Source organism: Pteropus medius, unplaced genomic scaffold (genome assembly GCF_902729225.1).
Source record: "Pteropus medius unplaced genomic scaffold, Ma_sr-lr_union100, whole genome shotgun sequence".
Lineage (NCBI taxonomy): Eukaryota > Metazoa > Chordata > Mammalia > Chiroptera > Pteropodidae > Pteropus > Pteropus medius.
This window is the reverse complement of record NW_024355327.1, coordinates 3,940,451-3,960,166: the sequence shown is the minus strand read 5'-3', so window position 1 is coordinate 3,960,166 and position 19,716 is coordinate 3,940,451. Positions and strand designations below refer to the sequence as shown.

General features: G+C 42.0%; 1 protein-coding gene across 1 annotated transcript in view; it reads right to left on the bottom strand.

Annotated features, from left to right (window-relative positions):
* ARHGEF3 (Rho guanine nucleotide exchange factor 3) overlaps positions 1 to 19,716 on the bottom strand; it is a 279,695-nt gene that overhangs the window by 172,883 nt on the left and 87,096 nt on the right. Inside the window, exon 3 of the mRNA XM_039858606.1 lies at positions 9,595 to 9,661. Within this exon, the coding sequence (XP_039714540.1) occupies positions 9,595 to 9,661 (67 nt within the window). The remainder of the gene's footprint in view (positions 1 to 9,594; positions 9,662 to 19,716) is intronic.

Sequence of the window (19,716 nt, the reverse complement as noted above, 5' to 3'; positions counted from 1 at the left end):
TATTCTATTAGTAAGTAGAAAATGTGCTGAACACAGATAGGAAAGGGTGGAAGGAGAAAAAGAAACCAAATATTTACAAGGGACCTGGTTACTAAATGTTTGTTATGCATTAAATATGTTTGAGACTTTAAGGCACTAAGTATACAGAGGCACTAAATATATGTGAGCACTTAATACGAGATCTTAATTTGGCCACCCATTGGAGACACCCATTCCAGTTTCATGTGTCCTCTGCCCAAGAAATACTCATGAAATAGAAATTAGCCAGTTGTTCAGTTGCCTAACTGACAAACTGCAACCATTGACCAGGTATACTTGACCCTGATTCTTTCTGATAAAGCAAGTGTGTCTCATTGGCCCAGGGCATCTTCAGTCTGTAGGCTTCCTGCTTTAATTCAACTCTGGTACTTGCAATCACATCATCAGTTGGGAAGGCTGCTGCAGTAGAGAGGGAGGGGGAGGAGGAGAGAAAGGACATACCAGCATTGTGAACCCCAGAGTTCAGGTGGGATCCTTCCATCCTGTCTCCGTCCTCTCTGTAGTATGTATGTTAACTTACCCCATCTTTTCCCCCTTGCTTCTCACTGTGGGTTTCAATTTGTTTAATGAATAGTGTCATGTGAGCATTTAAAAGGGGATGGGGGCTAGAGTCACAATTAGCTAAACCCAGTCTTATTCATTAAATGGGCCACATTATGTGAAGAAGAAAAAGCTGACAGGAGAGAAGAAAAGTCAGTGACAGAACCTTTACCCAACCCCCATGCAAGAGGCTTCAATTTCCATCCACAGCTTCTGACATGGGCAGAAAATAAAGAATATAAAAATCCAACATGGAGGGAAAAAAGAAAGCTGAGGGGAAGGTTTAGCTTCAAAAAAGGAATTTTCCAAACTGGTATATCCCTTGGGTTCTCAATATCATCATACCCTCCCATGTCTTCAAATAGCATAAGGACCTTTTGGAGATGACAAAATCACTGCCATGGTATCGTTTGTGTAATCAAGACTAAATTTAAGAAAAAATTTAAAAACTCCATAAAAAGTCAAAAATACAAAGCAACACTGAGACTGATTCTCAGGCCACCTTCTACTTAAAACTCCTATGCTACAAAACTTCCCATTATAGAAATAGCCTCAGCCATTTCAGAATGCAATTTTCTAGGACCTGATATTTTTTGATTAATCCAGAGGACTATGATGTTTATGTCTTATGAGCAGTCTATTCTTGTTCCCAGACCAGACAGTTAAGGATTGAAAAAATATATATCAATAACTAAATGCACTATTTTAAACCAAACATGGAAGAGGAGGAGTCAGGAGTTTTGTCCACCTGAGAGTCGAGACTCTGGGAATCAAAATGATTACCCTTTACTATGGGACAAGAGATAGGGAAGCCTTTTAAAGACAAGAATTGTTTGTCGCACAGAAACTTCATTTCTTTAATAGTTTTTTTCTCTGATTCAAGCTGGTTTTGCCAAGATAATGGCATTGTGACTCACTAGATTTTTTCACCCACCCTTATCCTCAGTGTGCCTGCTCCTTTAATCATTAAGCCTTAGGACAGAAGATTAACTGAGCTTCAGGTCTATAATTGTGAGGACAATAAGTTTTAGTTGGACTTTAGACTAAGGATAACATCTTGGCTCTAGATGTGTTTCAGCCCCAGGCCCATTGAAGCAGAACAACCCCACCAGGAGGGACCAGGCCAGGGAACAGACGGGATGGCACTGTGGCTCATTCCAGAACTGGACACGATGATCAATTCCCTCGTCCTCCTCCAATCCTCCAAGCAGTAGCACCCAACTCCCTTAGTTTCCATGACTACTGATTTTTCCCTATAAAATCTGTACTCCTGAGATACCTGAGGACCCAGGCCTTTGAGCAATAGCTCGCCTGTGTCTCCTGGACTTGCAACTCATTAATAAACCTTTCTTTGCTGCAAAACCTGTACATATCTCTACTTTGGCTTAGACACATACAGGCAGAGGGACCCTTTTTTTGTCCTGATAATAAGTGCTTCTCCCCTTCTTCTAGAAACTAAATGTTACTATGTTACTCCATGTTACTATGGTTATTATATGGGCCACCATAGTGGTGTGGCAGAACTCTACTCCACGGCCATTGCTGATTGGTCAGGAGTATCCACCTGACCCAAGTTGGACCAGTCAAAAATCCTTCCTTAGTAACTTTGGCTCTGAGAGAAAAAAGGCCATCCTTCTGCAGATGACTGCATTCCATAGTATGGGGAAATGGAGGAAGTCAGTCTGCACAGAAAATGTAACAAATAACAGGAGTTCGGAACCTTCATAGGCTCCTGGTGCCCGGTTCCAGGGACTTCTGAGGCCCTGCTACATTCCACGAGATATTCCCCAGACCTCTGTATATTTAAAAAACTCTCCTTGCTTAAGCCAATTCGAGTTGTTTCTATCACTTGCAACACAAATTCCTAACTAACCCAAAAGACCAAAGTCAAAGTATCTTTTACCCTGCAAAACTCTGGAACAAAAAGGGAATAATTGAATTGATAACTGCATAAAATAAACAAAGGCATCTATAAATTCTACCACAAAAGTACAGAATTGCACAGCTGACATGCAAGCCAATATATATCCTCAGAGACCTTACATGTGACTAAAAAAGAAACTATTTTTGAACCTAAAAATGAGCTTCAGTGTGCCTGGCATATTTTTGGTGTCAGCAGAATGAAGATGACCTGTGCTTTTCCTCACAGGTGTTAGCATTTACTCACAGGCTGGCTTCTCTACCACCTGAAGGGAAATGAGATAAAAGGATGAAACGGAAACCAGAGACAGTTTTTCCTTTTGAAGGGGCACCTCACATGGAAAAGCCATCTAGTAAATACACATATTTAGAAAACAGTCATTTCATGTAGAAGAGCACCCTAGGTATAAGAAGCTAATATTTTCTGCACATTTAACTACAAGAGGCATTATTCAGATCACTTTACATGCATTATAACCAAGTCTCATGTTTTGAAAAGATGGCATTGTTGTTCCCATTTTGCAGATAAGGGACTTGATGCTCTGAAATGTGTCTTGTCTGAAGGTTCTGGTTGACATTCTGATCCCAAAGCATGTGCCTTTTTACCACTTAAGCTTTGGTTATAATGGCCAAAGACTACCCATCAAACTCAGAGTCTGGGATGTCCAGGGGAAGTGGACAGGAAACTCTCCACTCTGAGAGTGCATGGAGCAGCCTCTAGACTACCAGGGAGGTGTAGGGGGAGGTATGGGGCAAGGGCAAATGTCTTGCGGCCTACCATGGCATGTGCCAGTGTCTTCTGTGCACCCAGATTTCATCAGTTCCCAGATGTTTTGCCACAACACACGTTGCACATGATGCACTCTGATGTTCTCTAAGCCCCAGAAACTTCTAAAATAAGCATCCTCTCGCTTGTGGAAGATTTTGATGGTGGAAGGAGTTTGTTTTCCATTATTACAAGTTTATTGTTTTTGCTAATTATAAAAGCATTAGATACTCTCTAAAAAAATTCGGGCATTACGAAAATATATAACCCAGCAGCAGTTCTCTGGGACCTCACCAATCCCATGTTGTTTGTCCTCAGTGATATTCATTCAGACTTTTTTCTATGTATATGTTAATATATTATCTCCCTACAAAAGGAGATTGTTTTAGTTTTTGTTCTTGTTTGCTTTTCTTTACTTACTGGTTTAAACTTCTAGATATATGTTTTACTTTATATACTTCTGTGTCATTTGCACTCATTCAGCAATCACATGGCTGAGAGCATAGGCTCTGAAGCCAGGCAGGCCACCTGGGTTCAAAAGCTGTATCTACTACTTTATTGCTGTGGGATTTTGGGGACATGTAATTAAGATTCTGGGCCCCAGTTTGCCCATCTGGAAACTGGATAGAACAATAGTATCTACCTTAATAGGGTTGTTGGGAGGTACGATAACATACAAAGCACTAGAAACAGTAGGTAATGTATTGAAAGAGCTAAATAAATGAAATAGTTAGAATGAACAATTTGACATTGTTTACTGATCATATGTATTTTCTCTTCTGTGCTGCCTATTCAGATGCTTCAACTATTGTCCTATTGAGTTTTCAAATTTGTGTTATTGCTTTGCCAGAGTCCTTGGAACTGGGCTCTTCCTCAAGTTAGAGAGATGTGAAATCTAAGAGCTATTTGGTGTGAGGGAGATTCTCTATTGCCGGATTTGAAGATGGAGGGAGCCACATGGCAAGGACCTGAGAGTAGCCTTTAGGAGCTAAGAGCGACCCCCAGCTGACAGCCTGCAAAGAACCAGAGACCAATCCTACAACCAAAAGGAACTAACTTCTTCCAATAACCTGAACAAGCTTGGAAGAGTTCCCTGAGCCTCAGATGAGACCCCCACTCCAGCCAGATCAAAACTTTAAAAATGAAGTCCAAAGGAGTTAGAAGGCAATTAAAAAGGATTCTGGGTGGTAAAAGTTTACCATAGAATACTCCCTGTGTCTAGCACTTTGAAAAAGATCTTCATGTCTAATCTCCTTTGAAGAAAGGTATGTGTCATCAACCTTGTTTTAAAGTCCTGGGTTTAAATGGTGGCTCTGACACTTACTATGGCTGTGATTTTAGGCAAATTAGCAGACGTGGGGCTCAGTTTTCTCATCTTTGAAATAGAAATAAATACTATCTGCCATTCAGGACTGCCATAACCCTGCCTGGAGACAATGTTCAATAACTGGAGGTAAATGTACAAACGAAGGCCGGGAGAGAAGAGAAAGCCATGCCGCCTTCTTCTGCAGAGTAGACATGGTAAGGACACAATAAACACTGACATGGCCGGGTACATCTTGGGTTAAGAGACTCTATACTCTCCTGAGTTGTCAATTTCAGAGCATTTTAGTCTGACCTTCAAAACACGTTCGGCTACACTGAGGGTTTGCCAACTTCTCTCCAAACGTGGGGTCTGGGACGTGTCAAGGCAGCTGTGGAGCAGGCACAGGACCCATTATGTGAAGACACGGTTCTAGTTCTGATCTCTGATCCTAGGTGCAGTCACCACTATTTCCTGTCTGTCTAGAAACTAGACTCCCTTTTGGTTACAGTATCAAACACTTCCTTGGTGCAAATGTCCCTTCCCCACCTCGAGTAAATAGCTCTAGTGGAGCTGTCAATCATAAAACCCTGTCTACTCAGCTTCCTCAGAGGGAGCATGTGACCAAGGCCTATCCAATCCTCTTGACCACAGTGACTGGCCAAGGTACAACCACATGACCTGAGACAGGGCAATCAGAATCCTAGGCTGGGATTCCGCATGTGGACCCTGGAAACAAAAACTTCTCTCTTCTCTCTGGGAATGTGTGGCTGTTTGTGGTCATCTTCACCCTTCAAAAATGTCCACATGCAGTAGGCGGAAATAAGCCCAATACCCCAGGAGTGGCACAGCTGAGAGAGGGAGTAACCCTGAATACCACTGTGCCTGAAACTCACCCATCTCAGTGTCCCTCAGTTACATGAACCAATCAATTCCCCGTTCCACTTGAACTACTTTAACTGAGCTTGTATCACTTGTGAGCAAAAGAGTCCTAATATATTAGGCCTTGTTTTCATCATTCAAACATCAAAAGGTTGAGTCTACAATGTCTAAAGTCTCTTCCAAGGCCCCAGAGTCTAGAAATTCCTCCCCAAATGGACTAGGCAAGAGTGAATACCAGGCGCTGAAAAAGAGACAAGATAAGCACAGCCTTGAAATTTGGTTGATATTTAATTGAAACCTCAGTTCTGACACTTAATACAAAACCTTACACACAGTACCTCTTGCTAAGTGTTTCCTAGTTAACTAATAGGCAATGGCAGAAGTTGTGCTCCTGAGATTTTCACATTTCTAGGGTTTCCTCCCTGAGTCGGCCTCTGCCTCCCTCCTTCCCTCTTTCTCTCCCCCTCCCTCTCCTCTCTGTCACCCCCACTTTCCTCTCACTTTCCTTTTTTCTCCATCCCCGCACCCCTCAGCTAACTGAAGGAGCTATAGCAAATATTTTCACAAGGAAGGGTGGAAATTCTGAGCTCAGCATTGCCCCACGCAGATGGGAACCAGATGTGCAGTGAGCACCTGACGGAGGAGCTGTCTCAGAGCAAGACACCCCCCAGGGCCCCGCCTCTCTCAGGGTCCTGCCTTCTTATCCCTCCTGTTCTGTTCTGGTTTTACTCACAATATTCCCACCATAACTGCCCCCAACCAAGACCCTCCTCTTGGCTTCTCTCCATGAATGTATCTGCAGCACCTCTGGGTCTGGTGACAGGCACATCACCTCCCCTTGCCCAGGAGGGTGGGGAAGTCCTGGAGGGTTGGTAACACCCAGAGCCTCTGTATCCTTAGACAAGCATGGGAACCGAGGAACACCATATGCAGTCACCAATGACAACTCGTGAAAGGTCTAAACAGCTTGGTAGGTAGAACGGATGTGTCATCCAAGAGTCATGAGACCTTCCTGAGCCTCTCCACAGTAAAAAAAACTCCTCCAAAGGAAAACCACAAATGCTGCTCCTAATGCCTTGAGGAGTAATGCAAGTCTGCAGCAAATGTTTCCAGGGGAGATGAGGAGGGGGTTACAATACAATTCACTCAAAAACACTTTCCTTAAACTTATTTTGAAACTCTTTCCCCAAAACGTCTACTCCTTAAGCTGCCAACCACTCCCCTCCTCCCTTGTGCCCCATCCCCCGCTCTTTCCTTAGCCCTCATGTGTCTCCCTCCTCACCTCTCATCTAGAGCAATGTGGTTCCTTCTCCTCTTGCCTCTCCAACCCATTTCTCACCTATTCTCCCCACCGCGCTGCCAAACCCACAAATGCCCAGGACCTGGGTGAACTAAAACAGGATCCTTTTTCTTTACAAGCTGAAAAGGATGGAATTCGAAATGCTTATGTATATAAGCATGTATATAAACATGATAAATTTGCTAGCATGGAGATTCTAAAACCTTCCTTTCTTAATAAAGAAGGAAACAAAGCTTTTTCACAAAAACCTTGCCCTGCCTGAGGACAGCATGCAGAGCTCAGTCTAATAGGCCTGGGAGTCTCATTTCATTATAGAAAATGTATCAGCTAGAGAAGGCCTCGGTGTCTTCGTCATGGCATTCTGCATCCTCCTTCTTCTTCAACTACGATTACCATAATGATGGTTACAAAGTGTGTCCCGGCTGAGAGTGAGAGTGTTCCCACTCGTTGGGTTCTCTTCCATCCCCATGTCATGGAGGATTATGCTCTGAAGAGGCAAGAGATCGCTTGGCCACAGAGGAATCTGGCAATCGACTAAGACCCCAAACCACCTCCCTCTAGTATATCTTGATGTCAGTTTGTTTAACTTCACCCCCAGGGACCAGAAGTCAAAGTAAGAACAAGAGACTACAACTGACCTAATCACCTAACAGACTCTATTTACTCCAGTAATTTTAACTACTTGGGAAAATCTTATAAGCTGGTGAAGAATCTGAGGGCTGGTGTGAAGCTGAAGTCAACAATGCATTAGATTCTGACACTTATTTGGTTCCAATTAGCCAGGGGCAATTAGTTTGCTCTCCGGAGGTGAAGTACTAACTAGAAACGTTACCATCTCAAGGATGAGACCGACAAAGATCACTTAAACCAAGTGCGTGTCTAACAGGTTCCTTTTCAACAGCAAATTCTACACACCAGAGTTGTGCTCAAAAATTCACAAAACATTTTTCGAGGGGGAAACGGGTAAAGAAGTCTCACAGCCACAGGCAGGGTCATCAACTGCCCCAGTCTGCCAGGGACTCGCACTAAAGAGTTTCCCCAAGACGTGGGATTTTCAGTGCTAAAACCAGGACCACCTGAGTCAAACTCGGGTTGTTGGTCACCCTGAGATGTACTCCAACACTGGCTAGTGACCACTGTTGAGCAGGGTGCACTGAAGGGAGAGTAGAGAGGGAGAGAAAAGAAATGCTTTCCAAAAGCCACCTTGCTCACAGGAGGTCCAATTTCTCTATAGTTCAAAGCTGACTATAAATTTCAACTATTCCAACGTGTTTTTTTGTTGTGTATGTACAAACTATTTTGTCAACTAAGGGTTTATGGTCAAAAACTGGGAAATGCTACAAACTCTATCAGCTCTCTTTAATGTAGTCTCCATGCACATCGACACATCAAAGGCTCTAAGAACTGCAGCAGCAAACATACTTAATTTGCTGTGCTCAGTGTGTCTCGGGTTTATTTGACTCTACAAGTCTTTTTTTACTTGTTGGCTATGACCATCCAACTGAACACTCTTTGAGAAATGGGGATCTTATCCACAAAGCCATAAACAACTTAAGAGGTATGTGACTTAAACTCAGTAAGACATACACATCTATTTAAGAGGTCAATACATTTCTCTTCGTACTAAGTGAAAAGCATATTGTAAACTTAGCTAAAATATAGCTTGATTCATATTTACTTTAACAAGACATGGGGAAAATGACTGAGGCCTATATAGAATATTAAAGATGAATTGAACCAGTAAAAACAGTGCTAAAAAGACTAAACATTTGAACTTGCAACATGGTCTGAAGTGAATTTTGTGTCTGATGGATATGATTTATTCGTTCATTCCATTCATTCATTCAACAAATTAATTAAGCAGGTGACCTTTGCCAGGCACTGTGCTAGGCCCAGGAATGTAGCAGTAAACAAGAGAGAGTGACAAGGTCTCTACATAACAGATGCTTGGAGCTTCAGATCCTAAATTTCACAAGTGCTAACAACTTCATCTTAATGAGAGGAAAGGGCAAGAGTCCATAGGAGGGGCCTCTAGCTCAGATCTGGGGGTGGGGGGAGGCAGTCATGATGGCTCTCCACTGGAGGTAATGCCAAGGTTTAGCCCCAGTGGATGAGGTGGGCGGGGCCAGCTACAGTGTGAGTAGGGGTGCAGTGCTAGACAGTAGGGGATCATGTTCTGGGCAGAAGGAAAAACACATGCAAAGACCTGGTAGTGAAGCAGACCTAGGGGTTATTGTAAGGGTCTTGTTCCGAGGTTAGAGCTACCCATTTTAGCACACAGTGCTAAACTAAGGGCAACCATACACTTTAACTATTACTATTATCATGTTAAGGAAGAAAACTTTGCATCAAAAGGTTAGATCTGACCCTTCCTACACCTCTAAATGTCTATGCCTTTGGGATTGGGAGAATTTTATGGTTTCCTTTAAAATCTGTTTAAAGCTTACAAATTTCTCCCTCTGGAAAACAAAGTTCCGTACAAAGTCATAAATCTATGTATTACAAACTGTACATTTCTGATTTCTTTTTTCCTTCATCGTGTACTGGTTCTCTCCCTGTTCTCAAGAAAACAGTCACAATGCCCACCTCATCAACCTTGACACCTCTGGACTTCTTCACAGGATGCTTCCAATATCCCAAGACCTATAGGGCAAGCAAATGTCAGTGGACGCTTATTGGACCACTTACATATTTTAATTAAACCACAACCGCTGATACAAACATGACTTCCCCAAGTGGTAAAGCAGAAAAGCTTTCTCGGTGGAGATTTTGATTAGTAAAGCAACCCCAACAGCATCCTCTCTGGAGAATCCAGAATAGGACAGAACCACGGAAAACACTTACCCCTCTGAAATTCCAGGTTTTAGGAGAGGGAAACATGGAAAAGTTGTTTTGCCGCTGCCGTTTAGGCCTAGAAGAGGAGAAAAGAAAAGACAATGTGTTCATTATTCATTGGTTAGATATTCAGAGGAAATCACCGACTTCAGATGCAGCTTTATCAAAAACAGAGATGCATGGAAAAATGGCCCAGGCATAGGAGGCAGCTGGAGTTTTCTACAGCTCTGCAATCTTAAGCAGCCAGATTCACTCCAAATTCCCTCCCAGCCCCCAGAAGGAAAGCTCCAGAGTCCCTTAAAAGAGTTAACCCCTCACCCTTCAAAAATAAAACAAAATCTAAAATTCAACCTGGATGCGATCAAACTCCAACCTTGATCTTTACTTCTCACACACAAGCAATTCCCAAATGAACGCCATCAGGTGATGTTTATAGCTTTGGCTCAGCCTAGAACTCTCCCCAGTTGCCCACACGCTGGGGAGTCCCAGCACCTCCACACAGGCCACACTTTAGCTTCAGACTTCTAAAGGGACAATCAACAGGACATGTAGCTACTGCCTAACAAGTCAAAACTGATTTCCTCACGTATTAATCTCTCCACATAAATCAGTCCCCTCATAAGTGATGGAGGCAGCTTCAAGCCGAGCCAGCACAAAGAGCAAACAACCAGTACAGGGAAAGAAAGATGCACCAGTGTGGCTGGGCACCTCCAGGCACCCCGGGCACCCCTCATTTCTGTCTTGTAAGGTGAATCCAATTTTGTAGCTGCCAACATACCCTGTAGGGACACCTTTTACCACATCCTTATCGAGTGATAAATTACTCTTGCCCAAAATGTTACATCTGTCAATATGGATATTCAAATTTCATGTCTGTTTGAAGTACCACCTCACTGAAAAGCACTGAGAAAGATCTACCTTGGACTTTCCCTGAGGTTTTAGTCGCTGATGTACCAAAGGGTGGTAATGTTGGTTTTTTACATGATAGTCACACCTTTCCTTTGACCTCTCTGCCATAATCTGCAGTGAGACATAGCAGAATGCTTGCAATGTTCATTGTGCAGTCTCTGCCAACATGTCAGGCCTGAGTAAAAAGCTTGATTGGCTCTACCATACAGAAGAGATAAACAAAATACAAGATAATTTTTATGTTAGCAGCAGCTAACAGGTACTGAGTACTTAAAACAGATATGCTAATACTTCATCTAGTCAATCTCATTGACTCACATTGTGAGCTAGAGTTCATTATTGTACCCATTTAATAGACAAGAAAAGAGAGACCTAAGGATATTAAGTGACTTGACGATTATCACATAAGTGAAATCAAGATTCTGATCTCAGTTCTCTGATCCCAAATCCCATTGTGTTTTATTAGCTGTGTGACCCTGAGAACGAGGCTTAATCTCGCCAGCTTTCATATTTCTATGTGCAGAACAGGAGAAATAATGCCCAGTACACAGAGTCAAGATGAATGAGAGCTCTAACTTTAGTTCTATGACTACTGAATTGTCAACAGATGTCAGTATGGTACCTCCCACCCTCCCCCAAATCCTGACTCCAAGAACAGGCTTCAACAAGGGGCACAGGACTGACAGAGAAGAGCCAGCACAACTCACCAAAACAGATGAGAACCCCCGCTTATGTGTCTTTCTATCCAGCCCCCTTCTCTGCCTCACCCTCCTACTCACCCACACATACGACAATAAAACCCCAGGCGAATCACATCTCAAGACAAACAGAGAACACGTGGGTGGTTACTTAGATTTAATATCCTTTTCTATTAAGTAACATATTGGCCTAAGTTTATCCAAAAAGACATGTCTCCCTTTAAAAAAGAAAACCTTAGAATTCAATAATATTTCTCACTGGATACCATTCCCTCCCCTCCCAGGTTATAATTGGGCTTTGCTTTCCTGATCATTTGATGAGCTTCACTGCTTATTATATTTCGTATAATAACATATACGAAAACATTCTGAGTAGAGGTTCAGTCCACAGAAAATGACAATCGCAATAATCAACAGTGATTAAGTTACATGGTATATACCAGGAACTAGTCTTGGCTTACATAATGTAAGTCTCACAATAATAAGACAGGTTATTATATTCGGTTATATTATAATATGAATACATGATATATAGGTAGTATTATAATGGTGTTCTATATGATAATATTTTATACATTATCCATTATAATGGCATTACATACTTAATATATGATAACTTTGTATCAATATATTTTCATAGAATATTTTAGTATGATGGAGATATTATCATTACTCCATTTTACAGATGAGATAAACTGAGACTCAGAGAGGTTAAACCACATGCTATAAATCACACAGCTGGTAAGTAGCCAAGTTGCAATTCATACCCAGATGTGCCTGACTCCAGATTCAGAGGGTGTAGCCCCTTTAAGATAGAAAGAAGCTCCACCAAATGGGGCAGAGCATGCTTTTAGAAGAATGTAGCCTGGGGGTTCCTTGTGGGAGGGCATCAGTTTGAAGGGCCTCCCACTATGAGGCCTCTTAGCCAGGAAACAGCCTCAGGGCAATTCTGAGGGCATTCTCAGGCAACCTGGATGCATACCTCCAGGGTGGGGAAACTGCCAGGAAAGCTACAGAGAAAAGGGCTGTCCCTGTGAGCTCCCCACAACTCCTTGCATCCCACCACCAGGCTTTCATATCATTCACATTAGCTGGAGTCCCTTTGAACAATCTCATCTAGCATCATAAGAGTCTCCTGATAGTGTCCTGCTTCTCCCCAGCCTAACACTGCCATTCAGGTGGCTTTAAAGGACAGCTTCAGGAAATAAAACCCACTCTCCTGAGAAGGCTTCTTTATGGAGCCCATGAGGGACACTGGCAGCATGAAGTACACCATCTCAGAAGCCTGTCAAGGCCAAGTCCTTACCACAGGAAGGCAACTGGTCCTGGGCACATTCGTTCTGTTTTAGAGGCAACTTCTCTGCACTGTGAGCAAAAGTCCCAGTGAGAAATGGCACTTGGGTCTATAGGTTTCCCCAACACAAAGTGGGGCCTCTAACAGGGCTGGGAGGAGTTACCTATAGTGTGTCCAGTCCTCGGGCCCTAACATGAGCAGGTCCTGTGCACAGTGCATACACACGAGGTTAGGAAACACAGGCCAGCCGCAGACGTCAGGAGGACAATGCTGTCCAGTGATCATCCGCCTCTGCAGAGGGGCTGATGGGAAGCCAGGAGAGGTGTGCAGCAGGAGAGAAACTGCTGAGACAGGACGGACAGCTTCTTGCCTAGAAGGAAGTTATGACCCAAGGAAAGGTCGGAAAGAAAAGTTATAAACTCTCCACCCTCAGGAGAGCTTATAGTTGAAATGGAGAAATGCCCACAGTAGGAGTGAAAAGTCAGGATTCAAGGTGCAGTTAGGAAGTAATCTCAAGGTCAACTGTGTGTGGCTAGACTCAGAACGAGCTCAGTAGCAATAGGCCTTAGGGTTGGCAATAGAATGTATTTTCCCACCACATGAAAACCAATGTGACTCTTTCCACTGCCTTGAGAAAAGGATTAGTACTCATTTTCAAAACAGCTCCTAAGAGTGGGGGTTTCAGAAGTGAACATTTGGATTGCTTCTGTAGCTGGTGCACTGCATGTAGCCAAGAGCTTTGTGTTCAGGGCAAAACCGACTCGGAGCTCTAAGAGTGGCTCCCTCCCTTTCTTGCTGGGGGACTTCAACCAGGCTACCTACTCTCAACTTCCTCTGAGCCTCCATTTTCTCACCTGTAAAGTGAGGATAATAACATCTTTTCACAAAATTGAAGCATCAAATTAATATACCATATAAAATGTTAGGCAGAGAGTCTAGCACTTAATAGGTACTCAAATTGGCCGTGGTTATTGTTGTTGTTGTTGTTGTTGTTGTTATTATTATTATTATTATTATTATTATTTTTATTATGAAGAAGACTACTTTCACCCAGCAAGGAGGAATGTTACTTATTATCATTGGTAAGGCTCATGCTGGAGAAACAATAAAATTTATACTAATTTTTTCAGATTATATTAAATATAAGTAAAATAAAACAAAGGCTTTAATGTGCTACAAATGTTAAGTGACAACATGACCACAGATATGAATACGATGTAACCATGAAGAGATCCCCTCCTTCTAACTGTAATTTCCTGCCCCGCCTTTTCCCTTCCCAAAGATTACCAACATTTGCCAGCATGTTGTATATGCTTTAAATATTTTTAAATATTTTCTGAATTCTCAACACACAGCATCTGCTAACAAATCTTCTTTGTCTTTTGTTTTACCTCTCTCTACCCATGAAGACAACTAGAGCATTACTAGGAAAACCAAATAGCTACACCTTACAAGGGAAGATGGTGCTGAATGCGGTACCACCTGTGTCAGATATTTTTATTCTGGTTGGACCACTTAAGATGGTGGTGATTTTTTCACTTAAATGTCTTTTTAGTTCTGATTTTGGTACATGAGCGAGGATGGACTGGCAGATGTTTAGCCAGGTGAATACCCAATTCTTTGAGAAGAAGCTCACTCTAAAGAGGTAGTTCACAGAATGGAAAGCTCACTACTTTGGCTTCTCAAACAAAAGCATAGAGGCACCATCCAGTAACAGGTTTCTATAGTTCATCAAGCCACACTTGGCTTCATTCTAGTCATGCCACGGTTGGAACTCCAACTTTTTATTTTCTATAAATTATGGGAAGAAAGAATCACAGAAGCTAAGAAATAGTCAGCTGGTACAATTACTTGGCACTAGTCAAATCTTCTTTGCAGCAGTCCTGTAGAGAATGCACCCTAAAAGAGAGCTCTCAGTCCTAGGAGAACTGGTCTATGCTCTGTTCATGGGGGCCCACACATCGCTTTATTCACCAGAACTTACTGAGCCCCTGCTATAAGCCAAGTACAGTGACAGACATTAGGGATATAGCAGTGGGTGGACATGACAGAGCCAGTTTCTGCTTTCATAGAATTTCCAGAAGGACAACTAGATTTTAAAAAAATAATAAGAGCAAGAGCAAGTGAGAGAGAGAGATTACATAAGAAGTCTTAAAAAGAAAAAAAAAAAGAGTGGTATTGGGGAATACCAAAGGGGCTCAATCAAAGTTTGAGGAGCCGCAAAGGCCTCCCAGAGAAAATGATGCCTCTCTGTGACCTGACACAAAGAAGAAGGATTCAATCAGGTGATGAGCAAAGGAACAAGCATGCTAAAAATGCAGAAGGTAAAAAGCTGATCTTTGAAAAGATTAACAAAATAGACAAAACTAGCAAAACCGATCAAGTTGAAAAGGGGTGGGGAGAGCACTAGTAAATCCTGTTATGGATAGAGACACATAGCTACAGATCCATAACTATAGGCACATGACATCAATGAAAATGATAAGAGAATATTATCAACAACTTTATGTAACATATCAAAACTGTCTCAAGGGGAAATAGTCTGAAAAACTCAACAACTAATAAAGAAATGAAAGAAAACACCAGGCCGAGACAGGTTTACTGATGAATTCAATAAAACTTTCAAGAAATAGGTCATTCCGATCTTGCACAAACTGTTCTATAGGAAAGAAAAAGAGTTCAGAGTTAAGAACTAAAGGAGAGGTGGCATATTTGAAAAATAAGAAATATAACAACTTAAATGTCAACAAGGAATCACATTACACGAAGCTATATCCATTCTTCACAATGGAAGACCATATACAACTCTATATTAATGAAAAATCCTTACAAAAAGAATGAAAATCCAAGCTGCAGGAGATATGCATGATATGGTATGATATTTGATATTAAATATGACATATTATTTAGGAACACACAAAATAGCACTCCATTGTTTATAGCCGCATATGTATGTACTAAAATTATAAGATATAAGACTACAGATAAAAAGGCCCTATTGGCTGCAGAAGAATGCTTCCCTCTGCAGATTAGAGAAGAAAGAGATTGGGGTGGGGCACACATAGGCTTCATCTCCACCTGTAATGTTTCATTTATTCACATAAAAATTCTGAATCCGATAGGGTAAAATGTTGATGTTTATTAAATATAAATGGTGGGTACAGCAATGAATGTTAGAATAGTCTATATTTTGCTATATGGGTGAAGTATTTTAAAATTAAAAACAATAATAAATGAATAAATTATAGCACAGTCATATAATAAAATACTAAAGCATCCATTAAAAATAATGAAGTATACTTATGTCCTCACCAGCCAAGACTAATAAAATATAGTATGTGAAATAAGAGGCAGGACAAGACGTAAACTCGCTTATGCTCACACACACACGCGCGCACACAAGTACAGAATCGGCTGTATGTCTGCTGCACAGTGAGGGCCCTGGAAGGGCACATGCCCGACTGTTGACAGTGATTGATTATGTAGCTGGGGAGGGAGGTGGGCAGCATAAGTGGACATTATCTTTTACATTATGTATTTTAAGATCTTTACTATGGAAACATATTGCACATGTAATGAAAATTATAATGATGTTTATAAAAAGGCCTTAGCTGATGGGGAAGGAGGTAGAGAGGCATGAGATGAGGCTTGACAGGTGGCCAGGGCTGGCCAGGGAAGAGCCTTAAAGGCCAGGGTTAGGGGTTTGGCCATGGGGTGATGGGGCTCCACTGGAGAGTTATAAATGGGAAGTGACATGACAAGATTTGCTTTTAGAAAGATCCCTCTGGCTAGAGAGAGGAGAAGACAGCTGAGGGGGTCCAGAGGGAAGGCAGGGATCAGCTGATCCACTGCATCCAGAGCCACTGCAGCCTCTCTCATGGGGCACTTTCGAGATTCTGAAGTAAGTGTCCGTTCAGACTTCTCTCTTCCATTCTCCACCCTTCTACCAGCTCTTTTTTTAGAACGGCACTGTCCAGCAGAAACATCATGTGAGCCACATATGTAATTTAAAATTTTCTATTACCCACGTTAAAATGAAAAAAAGAAACAGGTAAGTTTAATTTTTCCAAAATGATTTTAGTATCCATCTGAATTTAGAAACATTCAAAAGAGCAAAAGATTTTTAAAAGGCTTTAGAGAGATAATATCTGGAAAAACCAAGGGACATTATCTTCAGGTGACAAATGTACAAATGACCTACTTGAACAGAGAAACAAATGAAATTCTTCCCCAAATGGAGAATAGCCCAAACAAATGTCTATTATCTGTCTCTAAATATTATAGAACTATTCTATTCAAACTAATTCCAGAATTAACTAAAAAAAAGAGATTGAAATGGTTTTTAAAACCCATGAAATTATTATACTTGCAGTTCCCCTTTTGTGGAATGTTTGCTCATTTACATAAAGTGGTGTTCTTTTTATTGATATGTAACGGCTCTTTATATATTTAGGATATAGTATGTAGCAAAGTGTCTAGCACATAGCTGGTACTCTAGCAACCATATTAAAAAGGTATACATTAAATTCCTTTGATGAATGGATAAATAAAATGTGCTATATGCACACAATGGGATATCATTCAATCATTAAAAAAATGGAGAATGGATACATGCTACAACATGGAACAACCTTAAAAATATTATGCAAAGTGAAAAAAGCCAGACACAAAAGGCCACATATTGCATGATTCCATTTATATAAAATACCCCTAATTGGTAATGCCACAGAGACAGAAAGCAGACTAGCAGTGTCCAGGAGCTGGGGGAAGAGAGGGGACAGGGAGTGACAGCTTAACAGGTACACAGTTTCTCTTTGGGGTGATGAAAAAGTTCTGGAAGTAGATAATGGTGATGAGTGCATGTCATCGTGAATGTACTTAATGACACTGAATTATTATACACTTTAAAGTGCTTAAAGTGGTAAATATGTTATGAGTATTTTACCACAATTTTTTTAAAAGTGAGGGCAAAATACAGATATTTTCAAACAAAAGATATATATTTAACAGAAAAAAATTCTCATGCATATAAAATGCTATTAACTGCTTCAGAAGAGAGAATTCTGTAAATAAAAGCCAGGAGAGTAAGTAAGCATTGTGTGCAGTCTGGGAATTGATGAAAATGGCTCAGATGTGAAGTTTTATCAGCACTTATGAGAAATCAGTCCTACAAGTTCATTTCTGAGACACATATTTACGTGAATCATTCAACAATGATAAAAATTCCCACGCTCTGGCTTTTTCCACTTCGCCCACTCTCCACCCCTGCCCCAGGTCTCTGTGCTCAGAGATTCTGCAGCAACACCCATTCCATCTTCTGCTCCCATCTCCTGAGCCATTCTGCTGTATTTCCCTTTAGTGCCTGACCTTCCTGTGAAGCTTTTATCTTTAGAACCACTTTTCACGGATGCAGTCTTCCAGAACTTCCAACGGTAAATAAATTTCAGTGATTCTTGAGTGGTGTTGTAAGGGGCAGTCTGGCATAGTGGTTAAGAGTGCAGACACTGGAGCCAGCTCTGTCATTCACTAGCTGTGTGACACTAGGCAAGTGACTTAATCTCTCTGTTCCCTACTTCCCCAATCTGTAAAATGGAGTAATAACAGGACTCCTTCATAAGGCTGTTGTGAGGATTAAAGGAGTTACTGTGTGTAAATCTCTTAGTTCTTGGCCCATAAAAGGTGTGCTTTAAGAGTTGGCCCCCTTCCAGGTGACAGCTCTGGAAGGCCAGGGACTAGGTGATTTGGATTCACAGCTGTCTCTGCACTCCCTGAAGTTAGTATGAGCTTAATAAATAGCTGGAGACGCACTGCCTTGCCCTCAGCAAGTCTGCGATTAACGGCATCATAGAATAGCTCCATATACACATTGACAGAATATAAAATACACACGTAAAATCACATGTATGAGAAAGAGGGAGAGGGAAAGAGAGGGAGAGTAGGAGAGGGGGGAGGGGAAAAGAGAGGGAGAAAGGGAGAGAGGGAGGGAAGGAAAAGGAGAGAAGAGGAGGGAGGGAGAGAGAATGAGAACAAATTCCATACAAACTCCATAGCTGAGGCCATCTCACAGCGGCTTCTGAGCCCTGGGCATGGACCCTGACGTAAGCCTGACATGGAGCTTTGAATTGGCATCCATCTCAGCCTCTCTCTTCCCCCAGGATTCTCTCATGCTGAGCTGGATCCTAGATAGGCACTTTCTGAACAAAGGTCCTCAAATCCTTGGTTCAGAACTGTCCGAGTGAACAGTACAGAGGGAATACTGGTCATGAAGGCAGGTCAGGCTCTAACAAGGGCACCTCCCCAAGGGCACTTAAAAGCACTTTGGATTATACGTGATTTTTACCTTACTAACCCCACTGTGGTTCTCTCGCTGTCTTCTCATCCAGGAGAAAGTACCGACAAAATGCCAGAACCTCCCCCATCAAATTAAAACCCCAAACACCCAGAGAGACACCATCACGTCATGACAACTATTCCTGTCCATTTCCATATTTCAAGTCCATGAATGAGCCACAGGGTGCTCATTCACATTTCCATGTGTTGGGCAGCCATTGTAAAACTTTCTAGAACAAAGTAAGGCCACCAAAGAGAGAAGGCAGTCACACAGGTGGCCAGAGCATGGACTCTGCAGGCTCCAAGACCTGGGTTCATGCCCAAGTCCACCAAGTGACTTTGGGCAATTTACAGAACTTCCCTAAGCCTCGGTTTCCGACTTGAAAATGAACATGACAAGACTTAGACTTCACAGGGTTGCTATGAGGAGTAAATAAATAATTCCCGTGAAGTGTTTTGCATCCTACCCGGCTCACACTGAGTGCTTCATACATGTTAGCTCTAAATATTTGCTGAGTGTCTACTAAGTACCAGGCTTTGTTATAGGCAAAAGAGATACTGCAGAGAGTGAAACACATGTCTTAATTTCTCAAAGCTTACATTAGGAGGTGAGAAATTCCATGGGAAAAAAAAGCAGAGTAGGGGAGTAGGTATGATGGGACTAGCTGCTATTTTCTATGGAGTGCTCAGGGCAGCCTTCTCAAAGGAAGTGATGTTTGAACAGAGACCTGGAAGACAGGAAAGGATGTCTTAGGTGGACAGGACGGCACATGCAAAGTTCCTGGGTCACGGCTGAGGGGCAGAAAGACCGGTACCACTAGAGTGGGGTAAGTGAGTGAGCAAAGAGCAGAGAAAGTCACAGAGGGAACAGGAAACAGATGGCCGGGGTCTTATAGGTTA